The 26,285-nt window shown below is 40.3% G+C and overlaps 1 protein-coding gene across 3 annotated transcripts in view; it reads left to right on the forward strand.

Moving 5' to 3' along the window:
- Positions 1 to 25,035, forward strand: part of tsc22d3 (TSC22 domain family, member 3) — a 33,680-nt gene extending 8,645 nt beyond the window's left edge. Inside the window, exons 1-3 of one of the 3 annotated variants that reach the window (XM_030740179.1) lie at positions 17,509 to 17,736; positions 22,655 to 22,706; positions 23,336 to 25,035. In XM_030740179.1, coding sequence (XP_030596039.1) covers positions 17,537 to 17,736; positions 22,655 to 22,706; positions 23,336 to 23,608 — 525 coding nt within the window. In that variant the 5' untranslated portion in view covers positions 17,509 to 17,536 and the 3' untranslated portion in view covers positions 23,609 to 25,035. Of the gene's footprint in view, positions 1 to 17,508; positions 17,737 to 21,738; positions 22,099 to 22,654; positions 22,707 to 23,335 lie in introns of those variants that run through there. The other 2 variants (XM_030740180.1, XM_030740178.1) reach the window with 2 other exon arrangements.
- The last annotated feature ends 1,250 nt before the right edge of the window (positions 25,036 to 26,285 follow it).

The following is a 26,285-nucleotide window of genomic DNA, read 5'->3' on the forward strand; positions in this document are numbered from 1 at the left end:
AGAGTACACTGTGGTTTACACTTTTCACCAGAATGCTGCTTATAGAAAACAATATATATACTGTACTGTAAGATGTTTGCTGGAGAATCAGTTGCTGGCTGGAGGACAGTAAAATTTTCATTTTGCCCTGTTTTGATTAGCATGGGAATCCCACTGTCTTTCTAATCTCTGCATGAAAAGTGAGCCTGTGGGAACCAACCACGTTACTGAAGGCCAAGTTTAAACTTTGAAAGAAAGATCAGTAGAAATAAATGGTTTGCAGGGCACCAGCAATGGTGCTGCCTGTGTATTGTATGTGTGTGTAAAACCCCAAGGAGCATCTTCATGTATCCAAATTGAAATCATTTGTGTTAAAAACTTGTTTTTGAAGGTTCTGCTGAGATTTCACATTTTTCACTTTTGGGCCTGGAATTGTGCCTTTAAAGGTCTGGAATACCCTTTAATTGAGACCAATTCAAACGTTAAATCAGTCGGTATCTCTATTAATACTGTAACTGTTTCATAATCTCAAGTGTTTTTATCCCTCACTAAGTCAGTGTGGGATACCACAATAGTTGGCTACACAATGCAGCCCGACAGTGCTTTTGTGGAGCGGGTCTGAGCCAGGCTTATCATTGTTTTATCTTATTTTCCCTGGGCACTGTTCATATGCAGGTTGAGAACATGATGTACCCTGACTACACACACACACACACACACACACACACACACACACACACACACACACACACACACACACACACACACACACACAAAAACCATCGAAGAACTTGCCTTTTCTGACCTCAAAGGAAACAACTGTGTACAGCCTATCAAAAATAAATAAATAAATAAATTTAAAAATCCACACACATACACACACACACACCCTTACACAAACTTTTAAAATGGCTTTGAGCCTGCAAGGCATGGACTTAGCATCAAACAAAGTTAAGCAAGGGTGTTGCCACAGCCCATTGCTGAGAAGTGTTCTTAGACTCTCTGGGAAAACAGTTCTGTGAACCTCAGCAGGTCGTGAAGCCCTTCCTTTCAGGACACAGGAAATGTTACGACACCAGGACCAATCACATATTCTATTTTTGAAGTTGCTGAACATCAGGAGTTTGGCAACAAACAGTGTTTTCCTTTTCTGACTAAACTTCAGTGTTCACTAGTAAACAATTTTGAGCCCTCTGGTTGGAGGTGTAATTTAAAAGCCCTGCATTTTCCAAACATTACTCCCCTCTCATGCAAATGGAAAAACTGCAACATCTATGTTATTAAGAAGCATTTTTAAAAAAAAGCCCTCACTTTGGTCGAAGAGCTTATGGCAAACAGTTATGCAACGCTCAGTTGAGTAATTATTATGTTGTTTGGCACATTAAACAATTATGTAATGTGAGTAATTTATTATATATATGTGAACTGGATTTATGTCAGTGTCTCCAACATCTGGTACCCATCACACAAACTGTAAAGCACAGTACCTAAGTGGTACTTTCACGTTTAGTGTAATTAATGCTTTGTAAAGTGTTTGCCTAATTTTGAGCACATCACCACAACAACTCTCACCTTATATCTTGGAACTCATGTCTTACGGTAATTGCATCAATAAATTGAGTCCTGGGTAACATGGCGGTTAGCACTATCACCTCTGGCTGGTGGGGACCTCTCTGTGTGGAGTTTGCATGTTCTCCTCATGTCTGCGTGGGTTCCTTCCAGGTACTCCGGCTTGCCCTCACAGACCAAAGACATGTATTCAACTGGCGACTCTAAATTGGCCCTAGGTGAGCATGGGAGTGTGAATGGTTGTTGGTGTGTCTGTGTTGGTGGTGCAATAGACTGGTGGATAAATGGGAATGAGATTATTACAGTTAAGAGAAAAATGAAACCCTCCACACCTCGGACAGCTGTCTACAGCTGCTGATGTGGGAAACTGAATGGAGAACATGTTGAGCGACTTGCACCTGCGATGGTGTAATACATTTGTTTCAACAGATGCATTCACGTGTGCAAAATCATATTTCCTAGATAAAGAAAGCAGAAACTAAAACACAGTGGCAGAAATTAAATAAAATGTAACTGACACTGAATAAAGTTTTAAAGCATACGTTCTCAAAAAAAAAAAAAAAAAAAAAAAAAAAGCCTAGCAGAGCAACATGAACCATCAACTCTGACTGTTATATAATGAATATGGTTTCCTGTTTGTAACTGCTGTCTCCAAATTTCCCCCAAAACTCTCTGGCATCAGGTTTCTTTTTTTTTTTTTATATATACATGAATGAACATGGACTTCATGAAAAAAGAAAGACTGAATTGAAAAAAAGAAGTTAAAAATATAATTAACCACACTGACAAAGAAAAACAATGCAGTGGAAATTTCATAAAGTATCATTTTTTTCTGTGCTGATAGTGAGCAGTGACTCTCAGACTGATACAAAACAAAGCTGATGAAGTGCAACCCAGCTGTGGCTTTTGAAATCTAGTCACTTCTCCTCACTTCAACTTTGACAAAGGAGAGTTTTGCTGCACTCAGGATACCGTTGGGCCCTCTGGTAGACAACAGTGGTGGAATAAAAAAAGAAAAAATGAAAAAAGGTGGACCTGTTCTGCCAAGCACTTTTTCTGTCTCTCAATGCCTTGCTGGCAGACAAGAGGCTGTAAGCGAGCAAGAAGAAAAATGAACAAATGTGCCAAGTTTCAGTGAGTCTGTGATTGTTACTGGCTGCTCCCCAGCAGAGGGAGAAAGACAAGGAAGAGAGAGAGACAGAGAGTGAGGCTTGAATGAGCTAAAGAAACAAGATGCATCCTGTCCAAGACCTCATTTTTTTCTTTGTGTAACTCTGTTCTAAATGAGGCAGTCGTAACATAAGAGCAGCTTGGACCAGTTGTATCTGACCCAGCCCTGTGCCTCACTCCTCTGCCGTCTTACTGCGCCGTTGCAATGGGCATTTAGCACCAGTGACATTAAATGAACTCCTGCATTCCTTCCAGTATGGAGTCATGGAGACGAGTGAGTCACAGACTCATCATTATGTTTGCATGCTGTGTTGTTTACACAATCTGGGATTAGGCTAAACAGCACATGTACATGTTTTCAGCGGTTTTCTGGAAAACATGTAGATGTCTCATATGCAGAGTGATAGAGCTCTGACTAAAGAAATAAAGCAGTCAGTGCCAAAATTGTGGGACTGGAAGGAACGTTAATGAATGAAAGAGTTTGTCCTCCCTACCCTTTCTTCATCTGTTCCTTGCAATTATCTCTTTCTTTCATGTGCTAGTGCACATCGCACACGCTCAGATTCCATCCAGACTATCATCCATGTCCCTGACGCAAGTCTTTCACGGGCCTGCAGTGTGCACAAAGACCTATTTATCTCCATGCAAGGTGGCATAAAAGGGGAAGTGGAACCTGCACCAGACTGGGTGGAGATAGAGAGAAAAGGGTGTGTGTGTGTATGTGTGTGTGTGTGTGTGTGTGTGTGTGTGTGTGTGTGTGTGTGTGTGTGTGTGTGTGTGTGTGTGTGCGTGTTATGTAATACTCAAGATCACAGCCTTATTTGCGAGCCTTGGGTGTGGAAGTTGGTTAAGGTCAGGAGGTTTTCTTGTATGAAAAAGGATGCCCCTTTGCTGTGAGAGTGCTCAAGCCAAACAGGAAGACTGACACTTTGCTCCTTCTTCACTTGTCAAGTTACAGCTGTGTGCTTAGTCTAAAAAGGTCAAGAAAAATGAGTTTCTAGTATACTGAATATGAGGATTCTGAAAGTGGAAAAACCCCTGTAGTTCAGCCAGGAACTATCATCTGCTCTACTTTATGTGTTGTGTTACGGCTCTGATCTGCAAGTCCACTTGCACTTACAGATGTGGATAACCAGACAAAGTGAAAGCAGTAGCAGCAAGAAACCAGCCAAAAACTGAGCAGGCATCAGTGACGTACTGTGCTACGCAAAGCCTGCAGACATCCTTCCAGCCCTCTGATATCCTGAGATGAATTTAAAGAACAGGCGCTAATCATGTTTCCAGTGTTAGATTTGCCAGCTGACTGCACAGAACGACATCAGCAGTGTGCAAACTGCTGAAGTCACCTACGTTGACAAGATTTGATCAGAAATCATAGTGTTGTGTGTCTCTTTCTCCTCCTTGTGCTTTTTTCCTTCTCTCACTGCCACACGCTTGCTCAATCTGACCTTCTTGCTTTTATTGATCTATCATGTTTGGGCTTGCTTAGCATAGTCTAGCATTTACTTTGTTGCTGGGTACTCTCATGCCAGTTCATAGCAGGACACTGTACACGTACAGAGAACTATCACAAACCTTTGATTTTTCTGCTGACTTTTTCTAAAATCCCTGGTAAAGTATAACTTTAAAAACAGCTGTTGAATCTTGCTGTTGAATATTTATCTTATAGAAGCTGTGAGATTTAGTGTGAGGATCTTACAATAATACTCAAAATCTCTGTCTGTTTGTTTTCCTGTGAAGTCCTCCTACACGATCGGTAGTTGAGCAACCAAAATTGGCACACAGGTCTCTTATGCCCCTGACAGTTCTTATCTATATTATATATTATGATTTCATCATGCAGTCTAGGAAAATAAGTACTGTTTAAAGCAGGCTTCTTTGCATACATCAAACACTTTGAACGTTTAAGCCCAGTTTTTCTACTATAGGTGGATGCCCTGACAGTTCAACCAGGAATAATGGTTATAATGGCCAAGTCCTCCTCCTAATTTAAAGACAGTGTCCTATTCTTACCAGAAGTTACAAAAACTGAAAAAAACTAAAAATAGACAGCACTGTGAAAATTTTGGCCATTACATGTATTTGCCAGGATTTTGTTTGTATAATCAGCAGTTTGCAGTTAACTTGTTTAACTTAGTAGTTAGTTTAGTAGTTTAGTAGTAGTTTAACTTAACTTAGTTTAATTTAGTAGTTTGAGTGAGTGGCTTTGGTGTGTTCCCAGGGCTCTTTTTGTTCATGATCCAATGTTCTAGCCCTGTGAAGGGAAAGGATGTTATTGTAGCTTATATCACTGAGAAATTCGGAGAAACACCCTGATAAAAAACAAAGTCCTTCGTTGTTATTATTTAACAGGCAGCAAAGGGAGGGATATGGCCACAGCCGATCATGTGCGTAATGAATATCTCAGGCAGCAGAAACCTGATGAGGAAGAGGAGCATGAACAGGGAACATAGTGGAACGACAGGGCCCTGCATGGCATGTGCCACAAGCAGATAGAAGTGACTGAAAAAATCCTACCAATGGCTGGACAAAGCTGGACCGAAAGACAGCACAGAGGCACTAACCATGGCAGCACAGGAGCAATCTTTAAGCACAAGATTGATAGAGGCGGGGGTCTACCATACTAGGCAAAACAATGAGAGACTGAGTGCAGAGTCTCCTGCCTGAGACAATCCAGCACATAAAAGCAGGGTGTAAGATGCTAGCAGGAAGGTTATGGAATGCCATAACCAAGTGGCTGCCATAGTATACAGGAACATCTATGCTGAGCAAAGTTCCAAGGTCAAAATGGGATACGCCTTCAAAAGTGGCCAAAAACACCGAGCTAAGATCCTGTGGAACTTCCAGATAAAGAACGACAAACTGGTGACGGCTAACCAACTGGACATAGTAGTGGTGGACAAGCAGAGGAAGAAAGCTGTAGTAATAGATGTAGCAATACCAAGTGATGGCAACATCAGTAAGAAGGAACACGAGAAGCTTGAGAAATCCCAAGGGCTGAGAGAAGAGCTAGAGAGGATGTGGAAGGTGACGACAGCAGTGGTCTCTGTGGTAATCGTAACACTCAGGGTGGTGATCCCCAGACTGGGAGAATGGCTCCACCAGATCCCAGGAACGACATACAAGATCTCTGTCCAGAAGAGCACAGTCCTGGGAACAGCTAAGATACTGGTAGAGGACCCGAGCTTGGAGGACAAAGACCACCTGCAGGGCGAGCTGGGATTTTTATACATATATATATAAAATAAAAACAAGAACAGAACTGAAAGACAAGAAAGATATTCCCACCTATTCATATTCAAATGTGCTCTCTAGAAAGAGATATCAGATTCAACCAAGGCAATATGTGTCTCTTGTGTTTTGTTTTTCTTGCAGTATTAAGAGGCAATAATATCTAGGCCATCACACTGAAAAGAGCCTCAGTAAGCACCTCTCTGGGGGCATGTCTTTTATTTCCATCTCACGTTGACATTTGCATTTCAGTGAAACAGTTGGGAACAAATCCGCTGGTTCAAATTGGATGGTCAGCAGGGAGCAAGCAATTTGATTTCCTCCCAAGCTTATCTTTTGGGAATCCTCATTTTAAAATTTGTGTAATAAAATAGCAAACCCCAGTGGTACTACTGAATTGATTTTGCAGCTCACTTAATTATGTATTTTTCCACACTCTTCCTTTCACCGTGAAAGCAAACTCTTACCAGTATTTATGCCAGTGGCTTAACGTCTTAGTTTCATCACCTCTGTTTTCTTTCACAGCTGCCACTGTTGCTGTCAGTCATATTTTAAACAAGTCTCCACATTTTCTGAAGCCACATCGGTATTAAGAACTTGGAAAGTGACTCTAAAAACTGTTAGCCTGGAGTGATGGGTTAAACAATCCATTGCACCTGTTTTCACAAACACATTGAGTCGTGCAGTAGGACAGATTAAAGACTTAGATTGTTCTTATCATCCTGATCCCATGATAAGAGGCTAGCAAGTTTTGCAGATGTATGCACTGTTACTCCTGCACAACATCCTACTGAATCATCATGTGTACACAGGCATACAGATCTTTTGTGGGAATTTAATGCTTTATGTTCTTAATATTTGGTATCAAATCTAATTTTGCATATTTGAAAATTTAAGTTTTACACTTGTTTTTAACAATTAAGTTCCAAGTTCTTATTTTTATCCTCTTGATGTCATGCCTTCGTCATCTTAAGACTCTTTCCTGCTCCATCATTTACAAACAAAACCACCGCAGTCCTCTCAAGGTAACTGTGTTATTTGTCAGTTTACCTAAAGAACTGGGAGTACAGCCAAAGCCTCCTATCAGAGGAAACACTGCCTAACAGCTGTGAAAGCCCTCTCCCTCTTTCTCCTCCTCTCTTCCTCGTTTTTTACATTTTCCTGTTTTGGTGTTTGGTAGCTTTGAGTTTAGCCTTTAATACAAAGCAAAGGCCTGTCCCCAGGCTACAGAGCGCAGACAAATAATATCTGGTGCACTGTGCTCTGATGAAAGGTGATACCCTGAATTCTTGTCATTAAATCAGTTTCTGTGTCTGTGCTGCATTTCTCTTGAGCTGAAAGAGTATAAAAAATTTAAACGGCTGGAAATATTACGGCTAAGATTCTGTAGTTTTATTCTCCTTTTAAGCAAATACAAGAAGTGTTGCTTTAGAATGTAAGCCGATTTATCCTCTTGAATCTCCAAGGTGATAATTATATCTTGGAGCAAATGATAAACTATGATATATGCTTGTGTGTTTTTTTTACATCAGCTCTGCATTCTCTGCTTTTCCTAGTCTAAGAAACATCTATAAATTACTGCATGGTGTCAGGCTTTCAGCAGGGAAAGCTTTCCATAGATTTACTTTATGTTCTTAACAACAGGGTGGAAGGGCATGACACTGCAGCATCACTGTATGCTCACCTTTATTCAAGAGCACAAGACAGGCATGGTATACTTGCAGAGTAAACACAAATATCTAAGTTCACTGAGCACAAGGCTGATGCTCTTTCACGCTAACCCCTTCTGCTGTGTGTCCATATGCAGGTCACGGTTACATATGCTGTACAGCGTGTACCATCTTGTTCACTCACGGCACAATGGCAACACCTGTGTCAAAAAAAGGTGACTGTGTACCAGACAACATGAATATGACTAGACAGGTCAGAGACAGGATAATTATCTTGAGACGGAGTCAGGGTTAGGCTGTCCCGAAGCATACCAGTCAGATAGGATTTACTGCTCTGAGACTGTATGAAAGGACAGGAATAACAATAGCTGTTAGAGGAGGAGGTGTGCAGTACAGGCAGAGAGGAAGAAAAGAGGAGGAGCGAGACAAACACAAAGAAAGAGCCAAAAGACATAGACAGCAGGACAAAGGACTGTGCACAAGGTGGCAGACGAGACACAGAAATTACACTACCAAATTAATCACACACTAGCAAGTTACATTTATATGTATGTGTCTCTGAAAGAACATCTCTGACTTGTTGAGGTGCTGCTGCATTGTAAAAGTGAGCAGATACCTCGGAGGCACCACACCATGCTCCTGGCTTTGTGGTTAGAACGTAATTAGAGTCTTCACTAAGAGAACACCACAGTTTTTAGAGTGTGAAGAAAATAATCAGTCACATGGCTGAAAACCAGTGATAATAGTGTGACTGTGTGCACGTGTGTGCTTGGGTGCGTATGTAGGTCAGGAGTTATCATGGGAAACTGAGAAATACAGGATTTTGTTTCATTTCTGCAAATCCTGAAGCAGTTCCTCAAAATATTATATTTGGTTTTACTGACAAAGGTTTTCTTTTCGAACTGATATGTTAATTTGCTGTAACGACAAAATGCTGAAAAAGGGAACTCAACTCCTTTATAATTATTTGATAGGGCAAGTATGTTTTACATTACTCGAGGGCCTCTACAGAGATTTTAGGACATACCTGGCTTTGTGTGCTGTAATTGTGTGCAACAACAAAGCTGCGCCCAAAGCTGGCATATCATTCCTGCAGTATGCTTTGTGGTTATTGCAGGACTGAGGTCAAAGACAGCCCTGGATCAGTATGTTTTTCCAGAATGCGGTACCTGAGTATTTGACCTCACTCACCTCTCACAGTCTCTTCTTCCCTATGATTTGCTTCAGTTGTTTCTGAATACAGTGTGCTGCACATTGAAATGGCATCCCTTAATACCCCCCCCCCCCCCCCCCCCCACACACACACACACACACACACACACGCACACACACACACACACACGCGTGTGCGCACACCTTGCTGCATCAGCACGAAATTTGAGGCACTGCCATACTTGTGGGAAACCTCGTACATCAACGCTCGAACGCTGTGATGTGAGCTGTGAAGATAAGGTGACAGCTTTTACTGGTTCACAAACACTGCTTACGTGGGCAAATCCGTCCATCTCCAAAACAATAAAGGGATCTTACGCACGTCTCTTTGCCGATCGGCCAGATCTGATTAAAGATTTTACGTCAGCCTCAGATTTCATTACATATTTCAGATCACAAGCATTCCCAATCATGATCTGCTTTTTCTTCTATTGTGCACTAAATAGTTTTTTTCATTTTACCAGTCAATGTAATCACTTTTTGTAGATCTGAATTTTGAGCAATTTAATTCTTTATTTCCCAACAACATTTCTTTCTGGTCTGTTTTTGATTTAGTGGAAACTCTCTGGCTGATGAAAAATGCCAAATTATTAAAACTCTCTCCTTTCCGGTGCCTTGAAAGTGTGAGAAGTTGCTTGCCAAGCATCATAAATCTGCATGCTCAGACAGAGGCGGAGTGTCTCGTACACGGGCATGCTTTTCTGTCTGTCTATGTGTGTCTCTTAGCTTTGTTGGCATACGTTAGTGACCTCAAGTTTTTTTTTGTGCACACATGCATCGATTTCTGGATATGCCAGTTTTCCTATCTTGATGCACTCTTGTCCTTTTTGCGTGCATACGTAAGTAGCGATCTTTTACTGTTGTTCGCATCCATGCTTGAATGCACACCTTCACTTGCACAGGAGTATGACCAGCGACTGTACCTGTGAGGTGTGTGCGTGCAGAACAGACTGTTCCGCAGTTTCATAAGTGAACTTTGGAACCCTTGGGTACACGCTGGAGGCGGACCACTTTGGCCTAGATTGTTTACCTGCACCTTGATACAATGACTGGGATGGCAAATCATGTTTACTCTCTACCATGCAGCTTGGAGACCAGGAAAATGACATCGTAGATAGGCAATTTGTCTTGTGTACTGTGACCAGCCCCAAGTTCAAGAGTCACTTCAAGTGGAAGTATTTCCTGTTTGTCTCTTTAAAGAGAGCTTGAACCTGCTGTAAGATCCTCAAATTTAAAGAGAATATTTTTGTGAGTATAAATCCGAGATGGCAAGCATTAATGTTTTCTGCGTTTGTACTTAAAAACACGACAACAAAATTAAATTGTTGTCTCTATCTCTCTACAAGTGACTAAGGAGCAGAATGCACAATGAGCAATTACTGAGAGGCTTTATTTCAAGAACTGGAAAAAGACAAACTCTCCTCATTTGCTTTATCACAGCAACGCTCAGAGCCTACAGCAGAATGAAAATCACACTGATGGGAAACCCCTAAACTTAGTGAATGCAACGTGTTAAGGCAATGCTGATGTTTGTGTATTCATCTTTTTCATAGATATGATATCACATCACATTGTGTTTATTTTTAATTAATCAATGCCACCACATATCCTGCAGTCAAATTCTTATCTGTTTCATTATTCCTGACTCTCCTGAATGCCTACAAATGGACTGTGACAACAAAACAAAACAAAAAAACAACTCGCACCAGCAGTCAGTAAAGATTAGAAGACTTTGGCAGGATAGGCTGGGGTTCCTTTAAAATTCCCAAACAGCCTTTCAGCCAATCGCAGCACAGTGCTGCGTATCACCGTGTTCCCATTAAATCTGGATCACACAACAGAGCTGATTCCGATCCTTCCCCTGGCTGAGTCACATCCTGAAATGAGTGCTCTTGTGCCACAGTATAAAAACCGGTGAACTGACAGCCATTAGGAAAAAAACAAAACAAAAACAAGTTCTGAATGTTTGAAATTGTTGCAGAATTTGACTTGCCTTCAAAATGAAAACAATAATTAAATCATGTGAGATTGACATCTGTCAAAGCTCGATCCTCCCTCCCTTCCCTTAGTGCCACTTTTGAAGATTCAGGCTCAGCTCAGTTTGACAGCCTGTTTTTTCAAATGGCTCGTACCAAACTTTAGGCACTACGTAGCTCAACTAGGCTACAAAGAAGAGTCTTAACTTATGAATACCCATGTATACATCTCCACAGCTGAGTCAGACTTACACCAGAAAGGTAATAAATACACCACTGACTGGACAGAAGAACACATTAAATCGTTATTGTTGTAAAACAACAAACCAAAGACATATTGATCTGTTGCCATTGCTTTTTTGTCTTTTAGAATTGATACATTATCAGTAAAACATCAACAAAGCACTTTAATGTAATAGTACCCCATTCCCATTATTCATCCTCTAAATACTTAGATTAGGATCTCACTGTGGATTAAGCAGATATCCCCATTAACTCCAATCAGGACATTTATTTCAAGATAAGGTTTCTACTCAACTGCAAAATGTTTTCTTTTAAGTACAATGGTGGCCGGCACATCTGGCCTTGTCTTCGTCTGTCTCAGGCTGTCCTCTATCAGTAGGGGATTCTCACCATGCAGACAGGCTGTGGAAATATTGTGCACACAGTGTTCTCTCGCCCTTCAGTACTTCTCTGCTGCATTTGATCCACACCATACCTCTGTGAGCCTGCACAGACTGAATACCCCTGTGGATTTCTAGGCTCCAAAGTTAAACGGTTTGGTGATACTATTTGGAAGGGAGAATTAAATTAGGTGCTGAATATACATGAGTTCTCTGTTGCACCACTTCACAGCTGCACTTTGAGTTACATTGGCATTCCCTTTGAGGAAAAAGTTCAAGTGGCTTTCCTCAGTAAATGCTTTTAATGCAACTTTAAGGCTTGTTTATATTTATGGACTTATTTACATATAAACAAGCCTAATTTCATGCAGATACTCCACCGATTCTGTGTCTGCAGCAATCACTCAGCGTTTTCAATAGTACTGCCACAAGCTGCAACACAAATACAGGGTAAGATCCCAGGAGGTGACATTAGAGGCCTGCATTCATTACAAATGAGAAGTGGGCTTTGCCTGTTTCTGGTTGCATTGCTATTTCTGGTTGGAACACTTACAGTAGTGTGATGTAGCCTGTATGTGTGTATATGGGTGTTTGACTGTTCCAAGAACAGCGTGTGTGCTCAGGTTTCCAGTTTGATATTGATATAATATTACAGACTTTAAAAAAAATAAATAAATTGTGCCTTTAAGGTGAGCTAAACTCTAGGGCACACTGCACAGGAGATATGTTGCACATTATTCTATCATCTTTGTTTTGATATACAGTGTTTTGTGTGATCTGAGTCATTCCTGTGGTCTTGTTAAAGGAGAAAATATAGGTTGTTGGGTTTGTAGAGATCAGAGAAGCAGGTTGATGGAACTTCCTCAGGCTAATAGTAGGAACTTAATAGAAAACACTCGTGTCTCTGCTGTCTGTGTCTCAGTTTCAAAGTTATTTTACCGAAAAATGAGTGATTTATCTGATATTTTCTTTCAAACAGCAACGAGCGACAGTTTTATTTTGTAGCTTAGAACAATCTAAAAATTGAATAACAGTTGAATAATAGATGCAAGATACCTCAGAGCATAATGTGACTCAGGTAACATAAAAGGTTTTAGGAATTACAACAGCTATCACATGCATTATTTAGAATTCCTCTGACAGACTTTGTTTTAGGCATATTTCTTTGAAAATTGTTTTGCATTTTGTCGCAAGAACAGTTGTTTAATGCTTATTTGTGCTGAAGCTGTTAATGTGCTTTTCTTTCATAATGACCGAGAATGACTTGTTTCAAATTACCCATGGGAACTTAGTCATTGCTCCATCGTCATGTCGCAGGTGACAAAGGATTAGCTTTAATTCTCAGCGGAGAAGCCTGCTGGAGTCTGTGGGAACGCTTCAGTGTTTGGATGACTCTGACAGTGAGCGTTAGCAGGGTGTCCATCATCCAGTTAAATCCAGATCATGCTGACAAGGCCATACGTGCATGAGTATGCACGTACGCAAACGTATGACCAACTGGATTCATCAGCCTACACACAGGCAAGCAAAAACACAAGCAAACACATAAACACACACCAGAGGACGGCTCAGCGAAGCCCAAGCTCCCTCCAGTGTTGTCCCAGTTGTTGGTGACTTGGGTCACACAGCTGCGAGCGCAGCTAGCTCAGCCTCAGCTGGAAAAAGATAAAGAAAGTGGGAAGATCGGGGGGGGGGGGGGAAATGGAGAAATGGCAAGAAAGAATATATTTAAAATGAAAGGTGGGAACATTAGTATGAGGAATAGTTTGAAGAAGATGAAAAAGAATAATGATACTAGAAAGTATGTGTATGAAAGAAAGCTTTAAAAAAAAGGAGGAAAAGGACATTTTCATCGTTTCCTTTTTGTTTCAAAGTTGTAGACAGTTCATTATTTTAGTCCATAAAGACTAAAACCATCCGCAGGCTTTTGGGCAATGACGCTTTTTTTTTTTTTTTTTTTTTGTAATTTTGCCTCTTTACACCATCACAGTGGATTTTAAATCAGTCAAAAATGTGATTGAAGTGCACTTTGAGCTTTAATTCAAAGGGTTTAACAAAAGTATTGCATTAACTGTTTAAAAATTACAGACATTTTTACAAATAGTTCCATATTTTCAGAGACTCTGAGAAAGGAATTGGACAGTTGACTGACAGTTTCATGACAAGGTGGAGGCATTGTTATGGCATGGGCATGTGTTACCTGGTTACTACTGTTTATTGATAATGTGACTGCTGATAGAAGTGGAAGGAAGGAACGCAGCATTTGGTAGCATCCGTGGTCCGTCTTTGAGTGAAAATGATTTTGATCCAAATATTAAACACAAAACTTGAATTTAGCATGATGTTGGTTTGTCCAATTAATTTGGAGTCCCCGAAAATTGGGGACTATGTATGGAAATGATCATGAGCCCTAAAAAGTTCATGCAGTCCTTTTGACAAACGCCTTGAATTAAAGCTGAAAGTCTGCACTTCAGACACATCATGACTTTGATTTAAAATCCACTATGGTAGTGTACCAGTTAGCCAAAAACTTATGGACCTAACTATATTTACTTATATTACTTCTAGTCTCAGTGACAGCCTTGATTATGAACCATGAACAAACATCCACTACCAAAACCATATTTCTAAGTGTTTACTAATGTTCTAGTCAGTTATGAAGTTTGCAGTAAAACCAGCCAACTTCTGCCACCTTAAATCTGAGACTAACACATAGCATTATATAATTATCAACTGATCACTCTATCAGACAGTGTTTCAGACAGATTTATGGCATATCCACTAGTCTTGTGATGGATTTCAGTGTAGTATGTATCCATATCTAGTCCAGTGTCAGCATTCCATAGTTGAAGTCAACTCTGACATAGACACTCACAGACACACCAGCTAAGACAGCTGATATATAGTGCAGTAAAGTAACCATAAGCAGATGAATATGGACAAATGACAGTGAACTCTGCAACCCTTTGTTCCAGGATATGATCCAGCTATGCAAGTGTAATCCACTGGATCTACTCTTTAAATGTCACCATACATGCTTTCTAAGTAAACACGGCATGCTCTATGACCAGTTTTTATGTGTATTTATTTTTATCTAGCTCACAGATGATTTTCCATTTAATATCAGCAGAACAGAAAAAAAGAGAGAAATCCAATAGCTCTTTTTCTAAAGCTTGTAAATTAGGGGACCCATAATGACTCAAAAATTAACAACAAAGTTCAGTGCGATTAAACACTCCATTGTGAACCAAGTCCACAACCTTTCCAGTCTGCATTCCTGGAGCATTTTGGGAGATCACTCAACTGCATCCAAACTACTCCAAGAGTCTGCCATCTTTCAGAGTGAACAATATTATATGTGTGTGTGTGTGTGTGTGTGTGTGTGTGTGTGTGTGTGTGCATCTGTTGTCTTGTGTGAAAGTCAGTGTAAACGCACTAAAACACAGATGGGAATCCTAAGGGCTGTTGACTAGAACATACTGTTATTTCTTTTTGGGGTGGGGTGGCTGGGGTATGAATGTTGCCTGACAGGGTTTCACCTGTGATGCTCCCTTTAACACAATCCTCTGGGCCTCTGCTCTACTTCAGTATTTTCACAGTAAATTTAGCCAGAACATGCTGCTCGTTAGAATACAAGGTAAATCTTTACATTATGGCCCAAAGCTTCTGACTTCTGCTGAGTCGCATCCTGGTGCCAGATGCTACAAAGTCCCCAAGCTTGTTAACTGCAATATACTGCACACATCACCATTTCCTACAATAGTGCCTGCTCTCCTATTAGTTACGGTGAAAGCTACTGTAAATGAACTGTATATAATTATGCATTGACTACAATGAAATGCAATCATTTCTGGTAAGCAAACCATTCAAATGGCCCTTTATGCGGTCGTGGGAAACTGCATTAAGGCAGTAGTCCTTGTCTTGTCTTTTTAATGGTAATGAACACAGGTTTGCACCCAGGCAGCTGTTATGTAGCAAAGGAGATTCTCTATCAAGGGACTAATCAGATAAACACAGCTCCCTACAGATGGTGAGGACTACACATGCTCACAAATGCACACAGCTGCTTGTGTTAGCTTCTGATTTAGTAAAAGTAGCCTTCAGGAAAATATTAAAATACTATTCAGATCGCAATTAAAATTTTTCCTGTAAATGAATAACCTCCGTTAAAGTTGATCTTTTGTTGCCTATAATTTAGTAAAACTGCTTAATGCAGCAGCTTGTGACTGATATTTATATCCCACCAGGTATGTAACGTTTTTCTTTCTTTCTTTCTTTCTTTCTTTCTTTCTTTCTTTCTTTCTTCTTTCTTTCTTTCTTCTTTCTTTCTTTCTTTCTTTCTTTCTTTCTTTCTTTCTTTCTTTCTTTCTTTCTTCTTTCTTTCTTTCTTTCTTTCTTTCTTTCTTTCTTTCTTTCCTAATATTCAATATAGGATTTATGACATCACTGCACTGATGAAATTATATGACAGCAAAAGTCATATTTACCCTTTTTCTTTAAGCTTTTCTCATTCTATTAATGTCTTTAAGGACTCAGGGAAACACATTTATTCAAATTTCTTGAAATTACTTTACACATAACATGCTGTGACATGATAAACTGTCTTGTCTGTAAGAAGATTACTGCCTCAAGGTATGTAATTACATTGCACCTTTGGTGTGGTGGAAAAAAACAAAAACAAGGGGCTCATTAACAGGTTGGCACACTGTCATCTTCTCCCTTACTGAAGAAACACAAAATTCATAAATATGCCAGGATATATAAAAAATAAACACTACATTAAGATGAAAAAATGCTCTGAGCTCTGTTTGTGTTTGCACCAATGTGACCTTGTGAAACTATAGATGATAAAAACAAAGAAAAGAAAAGCAGTTTACCCTGAGAGTCTGAATGACCTAGCTGAATACAAAGTGATTAAATTCTTTGGATTTAAATGAACTGTCTGACACGATGGGTGCCAACGAAGTTCTGTATGTGCAGTGCAGCAAGCAGCCTCGGGAGGAAGGCTCTCCAAGAAAAACAACGCTGAAAAGTGATAGCGATCAATGATTGTTTGACACTGAACTGAGTGAACCTGAAATTCCCCTACTACAAGGAAATATAGATGATGTTTTTGTTGATTTACTGGCTGTGTGGTAAAGTCCACATAACCAAATTATCAGTGCTGCCTAACTGAATGTTGCCATTATATTTTCATCCCCTAAAAATGTGCCGCAGACTCTCATTTCTGGATGAAGATGGATGAAGCTTTCTGTTTGAGAACATTACTTGAAGTGAAGACGAGAATGCGGAAACTGGTTTTGCATGTCATCACTCTTCTGTATATCACAGAATATCAAATGTCTTGTCAACAGAGTGGATTAAATGCAGACAGACATGTGAGACACTTACATCGAACTGTCAAATTAGAAAGAAACTTGTGAGTAGTTATGTATAGAGGGGATTAATCTGGCTATTACACCTTTAGCAACAGCAATAGCTCTCCAAACAATTACGCCCTCTGTGACAATAAAGGCTTAATGCAGTTGACAAGCCCAGCAATTAAATGTGTCTAAGGATTTTTTTTTTAACTTGAGCACATAATAAGGCATGTTACGTGAGAGGCAACTGAGCTGAGGCGGTTATATGCATAACATAAGCAGTTGTGTAATGATGACTCCAAAATACTTGTTTTGTGCTATAAAAGTTCATTACATCTACAAGATTGTTTCACATCATGGGAGAATAGCCCGGGGATATTTCTATTGCACGATGGCATGATGATTATTCCTTTCAGGTACAGTCAGAGAAATACCTTTTGATTTGTCTGCCTGAAAGAGACACTCCAGCGATTTAGAGATGAAACCACTGGTGCCACTTAAGGCAACTGACATTTTCATTGTAACTCTGAGGTCATTGTATTCAGCTGGATTGGAGACACATCATACGAGTGTCAGTCTGAGCATGGCACTCACAGTTATGGCTGCATATCCAGAGGTGTTGCCAGAGCTGAATTGTCTCTTTGTGCTCTGAGAACGCAGTTGCTGAGAACAAACAACAGCAGAACAGTGAGCTAACACTAAGAGGGCTTCTGACTCGTGAACAGCCCCTTCATTTGGAAGCCAGAATGGGACAGTCTAAGACGCGTCCTGCTGAAGTCGCCCCTCTTGGGGCACGGCCACCCTCTCCTAGGTCGGTGTGCGCCTTCCGCCTGGCCGAACCATCTCAGAGATTCTGCTGTCACTACCAGCACTTCAACTTTCCCGAGAGAGCTATGAGCTACTCACCCCCTTACTCACCGAGTCTGTTCAAGAGGCCAGATCGGCGGTAAGTGGGGACAGCCGAGGACTGTAGGAGAATTTTTCATGCTTGTGTGAAAACATTTGCCAGCCATGACAGTGACATGTGTCAGTGACAGATGTGTACGCCAACGGCAGTTAAGGCGAAGACGTGCGGCTGAGGCTGGCAGTGTGTCAACATCTAAATGATATAGAGTTGTCATTGCAGTATTTCACAAAATGACATCAGTTGCAATCCTTAAATGGAGTGAATACCATTACAGTTTTCATAATCTTCAGTCTGGTCATGTAGACAAAAACGGTGCTAGAGAAAAATGCCGCAGCTTCAGTCTCATTATCAAATGCATTCATAGAGATTATACACCAGAGTTACACGTTCATTTTGCTGCAGTTAGGAGTGTTATTTTGTTCTTAGTGGTGAGTTTGGAAAACTGATTGTTGTGCTTGCAGCACTGAAAGCAGGCAGAGTGATATCACTACCAGTCCTTGGATAGCAGTGTCAATCCTGTCATCCCTCTCTGCATGCACAATATATCACATAATGAAATATTACATTCAATCTTAGGGCATAAATTTATTGAAACATCTCATGAGAAAGACCAAGGCCTTGTGCCTTATTGTTATTCATGGCTGAGGAGTCTGAGGTGATGAGATAATAACGATTGCCTCTGGGTGTCCTAGTGTATGACTGAGTTCAGTATGAATTCAGTATTCATTGTTTGTAGCCATTCTTGTTGCCCAGGGTGGCAGCTCCCTCTGAGATAGCCCCTGGCTGCAACCTTTGGCAAGCATGTGTATTCTCAGGCCACACTCTTATCCAGGCCATGCATTCCTAATTGGCCAAGACGAATTTTCTTCTATATATATTTTCTCTGCAATATCATGAATATCTTACATTTGAGTGTAAGATAAGAAAGTGAAAATCCCCAAAATGCTGCTCATAACAAATGCTGGAAGGCTGGTATTATGTGGCAGCCTTATTCTTTTTGAAGCCATCAGTACAGATGAATCATGGTATTATATAATAGAGTTGGCTCTTGCACTGGAGACATCTGATGGAAACTGTGGGCCATCGCCTAGATTCAAAATGACTCACTGGATTTGGCACACGCCAAACATGGTTGGGCATTAGGTGTTCTGCAGAAACATGAGGGTCTTTATTTTTTGAAAGGGCTGGAAAAGTAAATATGTGTGGTATTGAAACTGTTTAGGAAAAAGGAATTTAAATTAGTTATGTGTAAAAGCCCTTCCCTTAAATTTGTATCAGAGCAGTTCCAAAACGGCTACAGCAGGAAAAGCAGGAGACTTAGTTTACACTGTGATCATCTATCTTAATGGGACTCATCAGTTATATTTTACTTGAACTGTGCTCGAAGGCTCCCCACTGTCTGCAGTTTCTATCTGTGCATCTCAGCCGAGCTCGAGGCAATTGTTGTGACTCCTGCCTCCAAAATGGGACTATCACTGCAGGCCAGGGTAATTCACCTGTCTCTCATTGCGTGAACTGGACTTGATATTAAACCTGGCAGTTGAACTGTCGCGGCATGAAATCTGAGACGACAGGCACGATGGGCCCTAAAACTCAGTCAATGTGCTTTCTGCTAAGCCTTGTTAGTCCAACCAAAAGTCAGCCCTTCCACTATAATTGTTTAGTTATGTAACGCAATTCCTCCGCCCCCTCAATGCCAAAGGAAAAAGAAAAAGAAAAAAAAACTGGCAGAAACAAGGAATTTCATCTTCAAAGTTGAGAAAGTTTCAGGTCTGGGGTTATTTAATATTTTAAATACAGGTCCAGGAAATTTGCCTGGATTGGAATATTCATCGCTATGGTGCAAGTAAAAATATATTTGGACCCATAATTGAATTATTTCATTCAGGCTTCATACAAATTTTTTCTGTCCTTATTAAAATTAAGCTAATATCCCATTGAAAGATATGACTGAAAGGATGTGGATTATGTATGAAGAAAATTTAATAGAGTTGGACCCCCCTCAGCAGAGAATTTGCATAAAAGTTATCCATGGTTGAATGTTCCACAAGTTGGTGTGCTGGAAGAAGAATTGCTATGCAGAGACTCTTTAATAAAATTGTAATTGGCTTATTATCAGTATTGAATCAGATAATTGCAACAACAAAATGGAATGTAATGTGACAGCTGAGAAGTGCCGGGAAATTACATTAAAGCTATTAAAACCTGCAGTGAAAACAAGGTCTATTGCACAATAATAGCAGTGGGAAATGCGGTGGAAAAACGGAGATGGCAGCAGGTGTGCTTTCTCTGTATCCTTTGTAGTTATCCTATGTGACAAATTAATTATTATTTTATACTCTGTATGAGTGCATTTGTGTCACGTGTGGTAAAATGCCCGTTCACTAGAGAGCGTTGCAAATTGATGCACTCCAGTAAGAGGTTATTGATGCTTGATACAACTGTGCAGGGGTGGGCAGTTAACTTTCCCAAGGGGGCCACATGAGGAACTGGGACTTTTGTGGAGGGCTGCACTAATAAGCTGAACTCAGTTCTGCACAATATTAATTTTCTCTCTTTATAAGCTTATTGGTGCGGCGCTCCACAACAATCCCAGTTTCACAGTGGAACCCTTGGGAAAATTGTCCACCCCTGATATAGAGGTACAGACTACACATTAAAATATCCGTGTGTGTTGTTGACTGTGTTCTTGACTAGCTGACACAATGGGGTGGACTGTAGTGTGATAAAAACTTAAAGAAACAAGAAATTAAGTAATAGGCCTACGCCACACAAACAGCATGAATTAAGTTAGTAATTTTAACTATAGAATGCCATTTGATTATTTCCACACCTGAAAAAACAAGGGGTGTATGGAAATTTCCATAGTAAACACGCTAAACTTACCGCTGCTGTATTTGTTACCAAAGTGTATTGTAGTCTACTTTTTCACCACTAGAGACCAGTAGAGTTCAGACATAGACTGAGGAAATTTACCGGTACACAGGACGGAAAAGTCCGTGTGCGTGTACATGTGATACGTGAGGATGATGCAGGTCGTTCGTAGAGCACATAGTGTAAAAAACAAACAAAACAAACAAACAAACAAAAAAACGTATCTTTTTTATGAATTTATTCATGCAGCGGCAGTAATCGAGGACATGTTCTTTGAGGGTCAGTAACACAATAAAAAAACATCTTCCTGAGAAGTAACATTCTAAAATCACTTGTTAAATAAGCGCTTTAAATAAATTATCCAGATGGAAGTAAGATTAAAACTGTTGCGCTTTTAATTGCCACCAGATTTTTAACTTGCAACAACAGCGGCTTATAGTGTCGCTGAACATGTTCACCTGTTTGTTTTGTACTAGTTGGTGCAGTTCTGCGGATTTCGGATTGTGGGTTTGCAGAGGCTCACGAGTTCAGAAACGGGGCAGAGCTAAGGCTGCCTTCAAATGCTCATGGTAAGCTCGGTATTTGGAGAAGTGCATTTGTTTATTGAGGGTAATGATACACGATTGTTTATCGCGACTGACTGAGAGATTGACTTTGGAGGACTATACTATCATAAAGGCATCATTTACTGTAAAGAAGTCATCGAAGAATTACGTTTATATATAAACTTTTATTAAAGGTGAGTGCTTATATACTATAAATAGTTATTGCATAATGTCATATATAGTAATTATTATATAACTATATTAATAATTTGAAAAAAAAAACAAAAAATTATTGCATAATGTTAATTTTTGGCATTTTATAGTTGTGGGTGTTAAACGTTAAATGCATCATATTTATGGCACTGTAATCCTTATTATATTGAACCAGCACAGGAAAAAAGGCAGACTAATAATAAATACTAAATCCTATTTCATGGTACATTCATTACTTAAGCAATACTACGTGACCAAGTATTTTGCTATTATGTAAAAAAAATGCTGAGGTCGCGGTTGTGTTTATCAATCTCACACTGTTCTTGTTTTTTTTCCTATGCCACTGGAAGGCACCATAAAACCTGTCCCCTTTCGCCCCGCTCCCGGTCTTATTTGACTAATATATGCACGCGTCAGATGACGTCAAGAAGGCAGTCGTTCAAATAGCGGCCGGTGGCAGAAATAGCATCAGACAGTCGCTTGTAAAAATCCGCGAAGCCGACAAACTGACACAGCACTGAGCTCAGCCTGAGGCGACTTAGTGCATCGTTGCTGAAGATTAAACACACCCGGATCTTAATTTAGGTGACCAACCAGCCGCAAACGTGGCGAGAAATATTATCCAAACGAGTCTGGTACTCAACATGAGCACGGAGATGTTCGCTAAAACACCAATGGAGGTTGCTGTCTACCAGTTGCACAACTTCTCCATCTCTTTCTTCTCCTCTCTGCTCGGAGGAGACGTTGTTTCGGTCAAACTTGACAACAGGTAATTTTTGCAACATGGTCATCAAATACTTGAATACGGTATTTCCTTGTTAATGTGTTTGAGGTGTTATTTGTCAGACAAAGCGTTAGTCTCTTTTTTTTCTTCATTATACTGCGATACTGCATGCTTACCTATTAGTTTAAAAATAAATTTATACGTGCGCGATGTTTGATGCTGGAGTTTCCAAATAGTGCCTGCTCAGCTGTGTTTCTCTCTGCTGCCTTTATGGACTTTGAACAGATCTCTGTGCTTATCACAACAGACTGCCACATACACAACACCAAGGTTACACTGTAACCTAAATAAAACCCTAATCTAACTCCAAAAGCAATCATCATGTAGTTTATGCTTGACAAAACTGAAGGTCCTGGTCAGATACCAGCAGAGCAAAGTTTTCCTTTCTGTTTGAAATGCTTTCTGTTTCACTGTAAAAGCCGAGTGAATTCCCAGAATGGGACCAGGCTGTTTCATGTGAACAATTTGGAATGTGAGGTGACTTTAAGAGTTTGAAGTTCCAGGATGTTAATTAATGGGCTCTTTTTCTTCTCTTCTGCAGTGCCTCTGGTGCTAGCGTTGTGGCCATTGACAACAAAATTGAACAGGCCATGGTAAGCTGGAAAAAGCACACTAGACACTAAAGAAATGTTGCATCCCACATGCATGCCTGTTCAAATACCAGTTAACTTATTTATACAGTGCACAACAAGCATAGGTGTTTCTTTCAAAGTGATGATAACCTGAAAGTCTAATGGGTAATTGTGTATCACATCAGACACTTGTTTTCAAGCCCTAAATTAAAACTGTGAGGTTTTGCTAAATTTCTTTTGCTGTAGTTTGATCATACATCATCATGTATAAAACAGCTATAATCACAGACCTCCCAAATGCAGTTGTGTAACGTTTCTGCTTTCTGCGAAGGCGCTGGGAAGTCCCTGCAATGTGACTGTAGTGCAGGCTACTGCATGTTTATGCACATGCAGGAAAGTGCACAGGATTATTGAACCCTGAGATACGTTTGTACTGTAACATGTAAACTTTATTGTGTGTGTTCTCACACAAGAAATACACATAAGCATGGAGGCAAAATGTAGCAGCCGATGTCCTCTAATGGAAAACATATCTGGCAAACCGAGTCCTTCTTTTAGAATTGTGCAGGCAATTAAATTAGCCTTGCAGGTTTTAACAGTTGCTGTTTATGTTCCTAAAGTTGAGCTCTCTTTATCTTTGTCACGGACAGGATCTTGTCAAGAACCACCTGATGTATGCAGTGCGTGAGGAGGTGGAGATCCTCAAGGAACAGATCAAAGAGCTGGCTGAGAAGAACAACCAGCTGGAGAGAGAGAACTACCTGCTGAAGAACCTGGCCAGTCCAGAGCAACTGGAGAAGTTCCAGTCTCGCATCCCGACAGATGTGCTGTTACCCCTGGACAATCAGAACATCCAGGTGACGCCAGAACACCAGCAGCAACAGCAGCAGACCTGCAACCACAGCACTGGTTCTGCTGTATAAGTGGCTCTGCCTTGGGGCGGGCAGAGCCACTGTCTCTCTCCGATTATGGACCTCCATTTGAATGCAAGCGTAACTAAATCGCTGCTACAGAGAACCCTTCAAACCAATGAAGGTGAAGCATCTTGGCTTTAAATGACCGATGGGACAGAAATGAACTGTTGACACTGATAAGCACAGACCAGAACTGAAGATGCTCGGACTGGTGCCATGTCAGGCCCATCCTTTGATACCATCCAGCTTTTTGTCGTGTTCCCTCTAATGTAGACAAAAGTGTTAAGAATAGCAAGATAGTGCTGACTAGACACGGTGGAGCACTTGCTTCTGACAGAGGGCGGCTTTCCCTGCCTAGCCTATCCCTTCCGACAGACACCCTTTGCTCAAGAGAGGAGGGGGTGAGAAGGTGTTGATCGGGCTGGCCCTTCAGGTGCTAACTTGGAAAGTGTGGAGAGTTAGCTCTGTCATTTCCCAGAGGAGACCCATCTGAGACCGTCCTCCGAGTCTCAGTGAGAAGAGCCCCATTGTGTGGATTTGTTGCCTCAAAATGCAACTTTCAAAGACTTGCGACAGTACATTTCAGCCACATAACAAGGACTTTACCTGTACTGACAATGTATTGCTGACATGTTTGTGTACATTTAAGCATAACATCAATAATCAACTGAATAAGCTGGGCAGCAGAGGTGGAGGCCAGTACAGTTTAACATTTTTAGAGCTGGTGAACCGATCAGTATACTGTAGTGATTCATAAAATGTAATTTTGTATTGCCTGCTGTTGGGGCTTGCTGCTTATGGGGGAAATTAATCCTGCTATATCTTCTTTTTCTTTTTTTCTTTTTGAACAAAATCAGTTGTTTGTAAAGTAGGAATATCACGTTTTTTTTTTTTTTTTTGTTTTTTTTTTGGTAATGTAATGGTGCATATCTGATATGTTGTTTGCCTAACTCTTTGCAGAATAACTACAATGTACATACAATTGAAAAGTCCTGAGATTAACATAGTGTAGCTCATTTGCAAGCAGGCACCTGCATTTCTGGCTGCAAGATGCACTCCTGACTGTAGCAGCGGCGTCCAGCATCTGATCTGTTTTTCCCACTCAGATGCCAACTTGAAAACAATGGCATGACAACAGTGCCTGTAAGAAAGAGAGGAACCCATTTTGACACTGTCCTCAGTTGCTGCTACTGCTGTTGTTGTTGTTTCTAGCTACCAAAGACTTGTATGTTTTCACACAACAGCAGAAGCTGAGCAAACCAGGACCATGTGCAAACGTTCACAGGGAGAAGTCTTCGTCATAGCTAGTGCTGACGTTTGTGTGTTTTGTAAGAGATTGACTGTATTGTTGCTGTAATGTATCCTCAAAAACCGTTCACTAGATGTTTTGGATACGACTGCACATTTGCAATAAACCTCGTTTACATTTACAATAAGTCAGCATTGTGCTTTTTTTCTGTGAGTCTGCCCACATACAGAGGTTCCACACGTATACACGTTAATTAAGAAACGATCAATTCCTGTTATATAGTATCTGTTTCAAATCCTATGGCTTTTAAGTAGGGGTAGTATTACTAATATCCCATCACTAAAACTTCATATGCTGGGATTATATGCTTTTGTTGCTGAATTTTAGTAATAAGTAAGAGTGGGATACTATTATTACCAGGTTTCCATAAAATGTACTTATGTAACTGATTTAGAAGTTGCATACTCTTTATTAATTTAAAACAGACACATTCAGTGGCTTAGCAGTAGATTTTATTTTCAGGGGCAAAAGCAAGTTAACAGCTGTGAAATCTGTTCATCTGATCTTCCGAGTAAACAACCCTTCATCTTCAGTTCAAACTAACATGGCTTTCCTGGCATGTAGGAGTCACTTTATCAAAGTATCTGAATATATTGATTTCCTATTGAATTTGCAAGCCTTGTTTGTGTTTACAAAGTCACTCTGACAAACAGCATGTGATCTGTGAAATTGTGAAATGCACAAATCTCAAGGCTAATACAGGACAAGAAGATGCTTTTAAAGTTTATGTTGGCTGTTTATGAATGCTCATATCTTGTAGTTTTACTCATTGAGAATTTGAGAAAGTAAAATGTATAAGTCACTTTTCTTTTCCAAAGTCAAAACCGGCACTACCGCTAATGATAGTGAAGTAATAATAGTTAGGTTGCATGCAGATTGGAATCTGCTAGAGTGAAAAAACAGTTTGTCCTAGAAGCATTTTCCTTCAGACGGACTGGCAGCCAGTCACAGCAGCTTGTGTGCAGCTACACATGTTGTGGCTTCTCTGGTACGCAAACTAGACTCGCATATTTGAGAATAAGGAGACGCAACTCTGGCTCACAATCATCATCACAGATCAGATATCATTAGAGTAAACACAACATTGTTCCCAGTGCTTCCTTATAATCAACAAAACTGTAGTCTTTCCAGGTGTTTTGTGTCAAAAACACAGATTTTATGTGAGGCTGACGGTCCTGATCAATATGCCTGCTCTGACACCCGTCCTCCATTTAATCAGTAGCAGGAGGGAGGGGCAGTTTATTGACTTCCAATGGCATTTATGCTATGTAGCAGGTGTTTATCATATTCTTTTGTACAAGAAAATTCGTCATTTCTTATAGTTGTGATCCAGGCAAATACGAACCCTTGTGCATTTCAAAGGAGACTGATGGGTCA

Source organism: Archocentrus centrarchus, chromosome 10, assembly GCF_007364275.1.
Source record: "Archocentrus centrarchus isolate MPI-CPG fArcCen1 chromosome 10, fArcCen1, whole genome shotgun sequence".
NCBI lineage: Eukaryota > Metazoa > Chordata > Actinopteri > Cichliformes > Cichlidae > Archocentrus > Archocentrus centrarchus.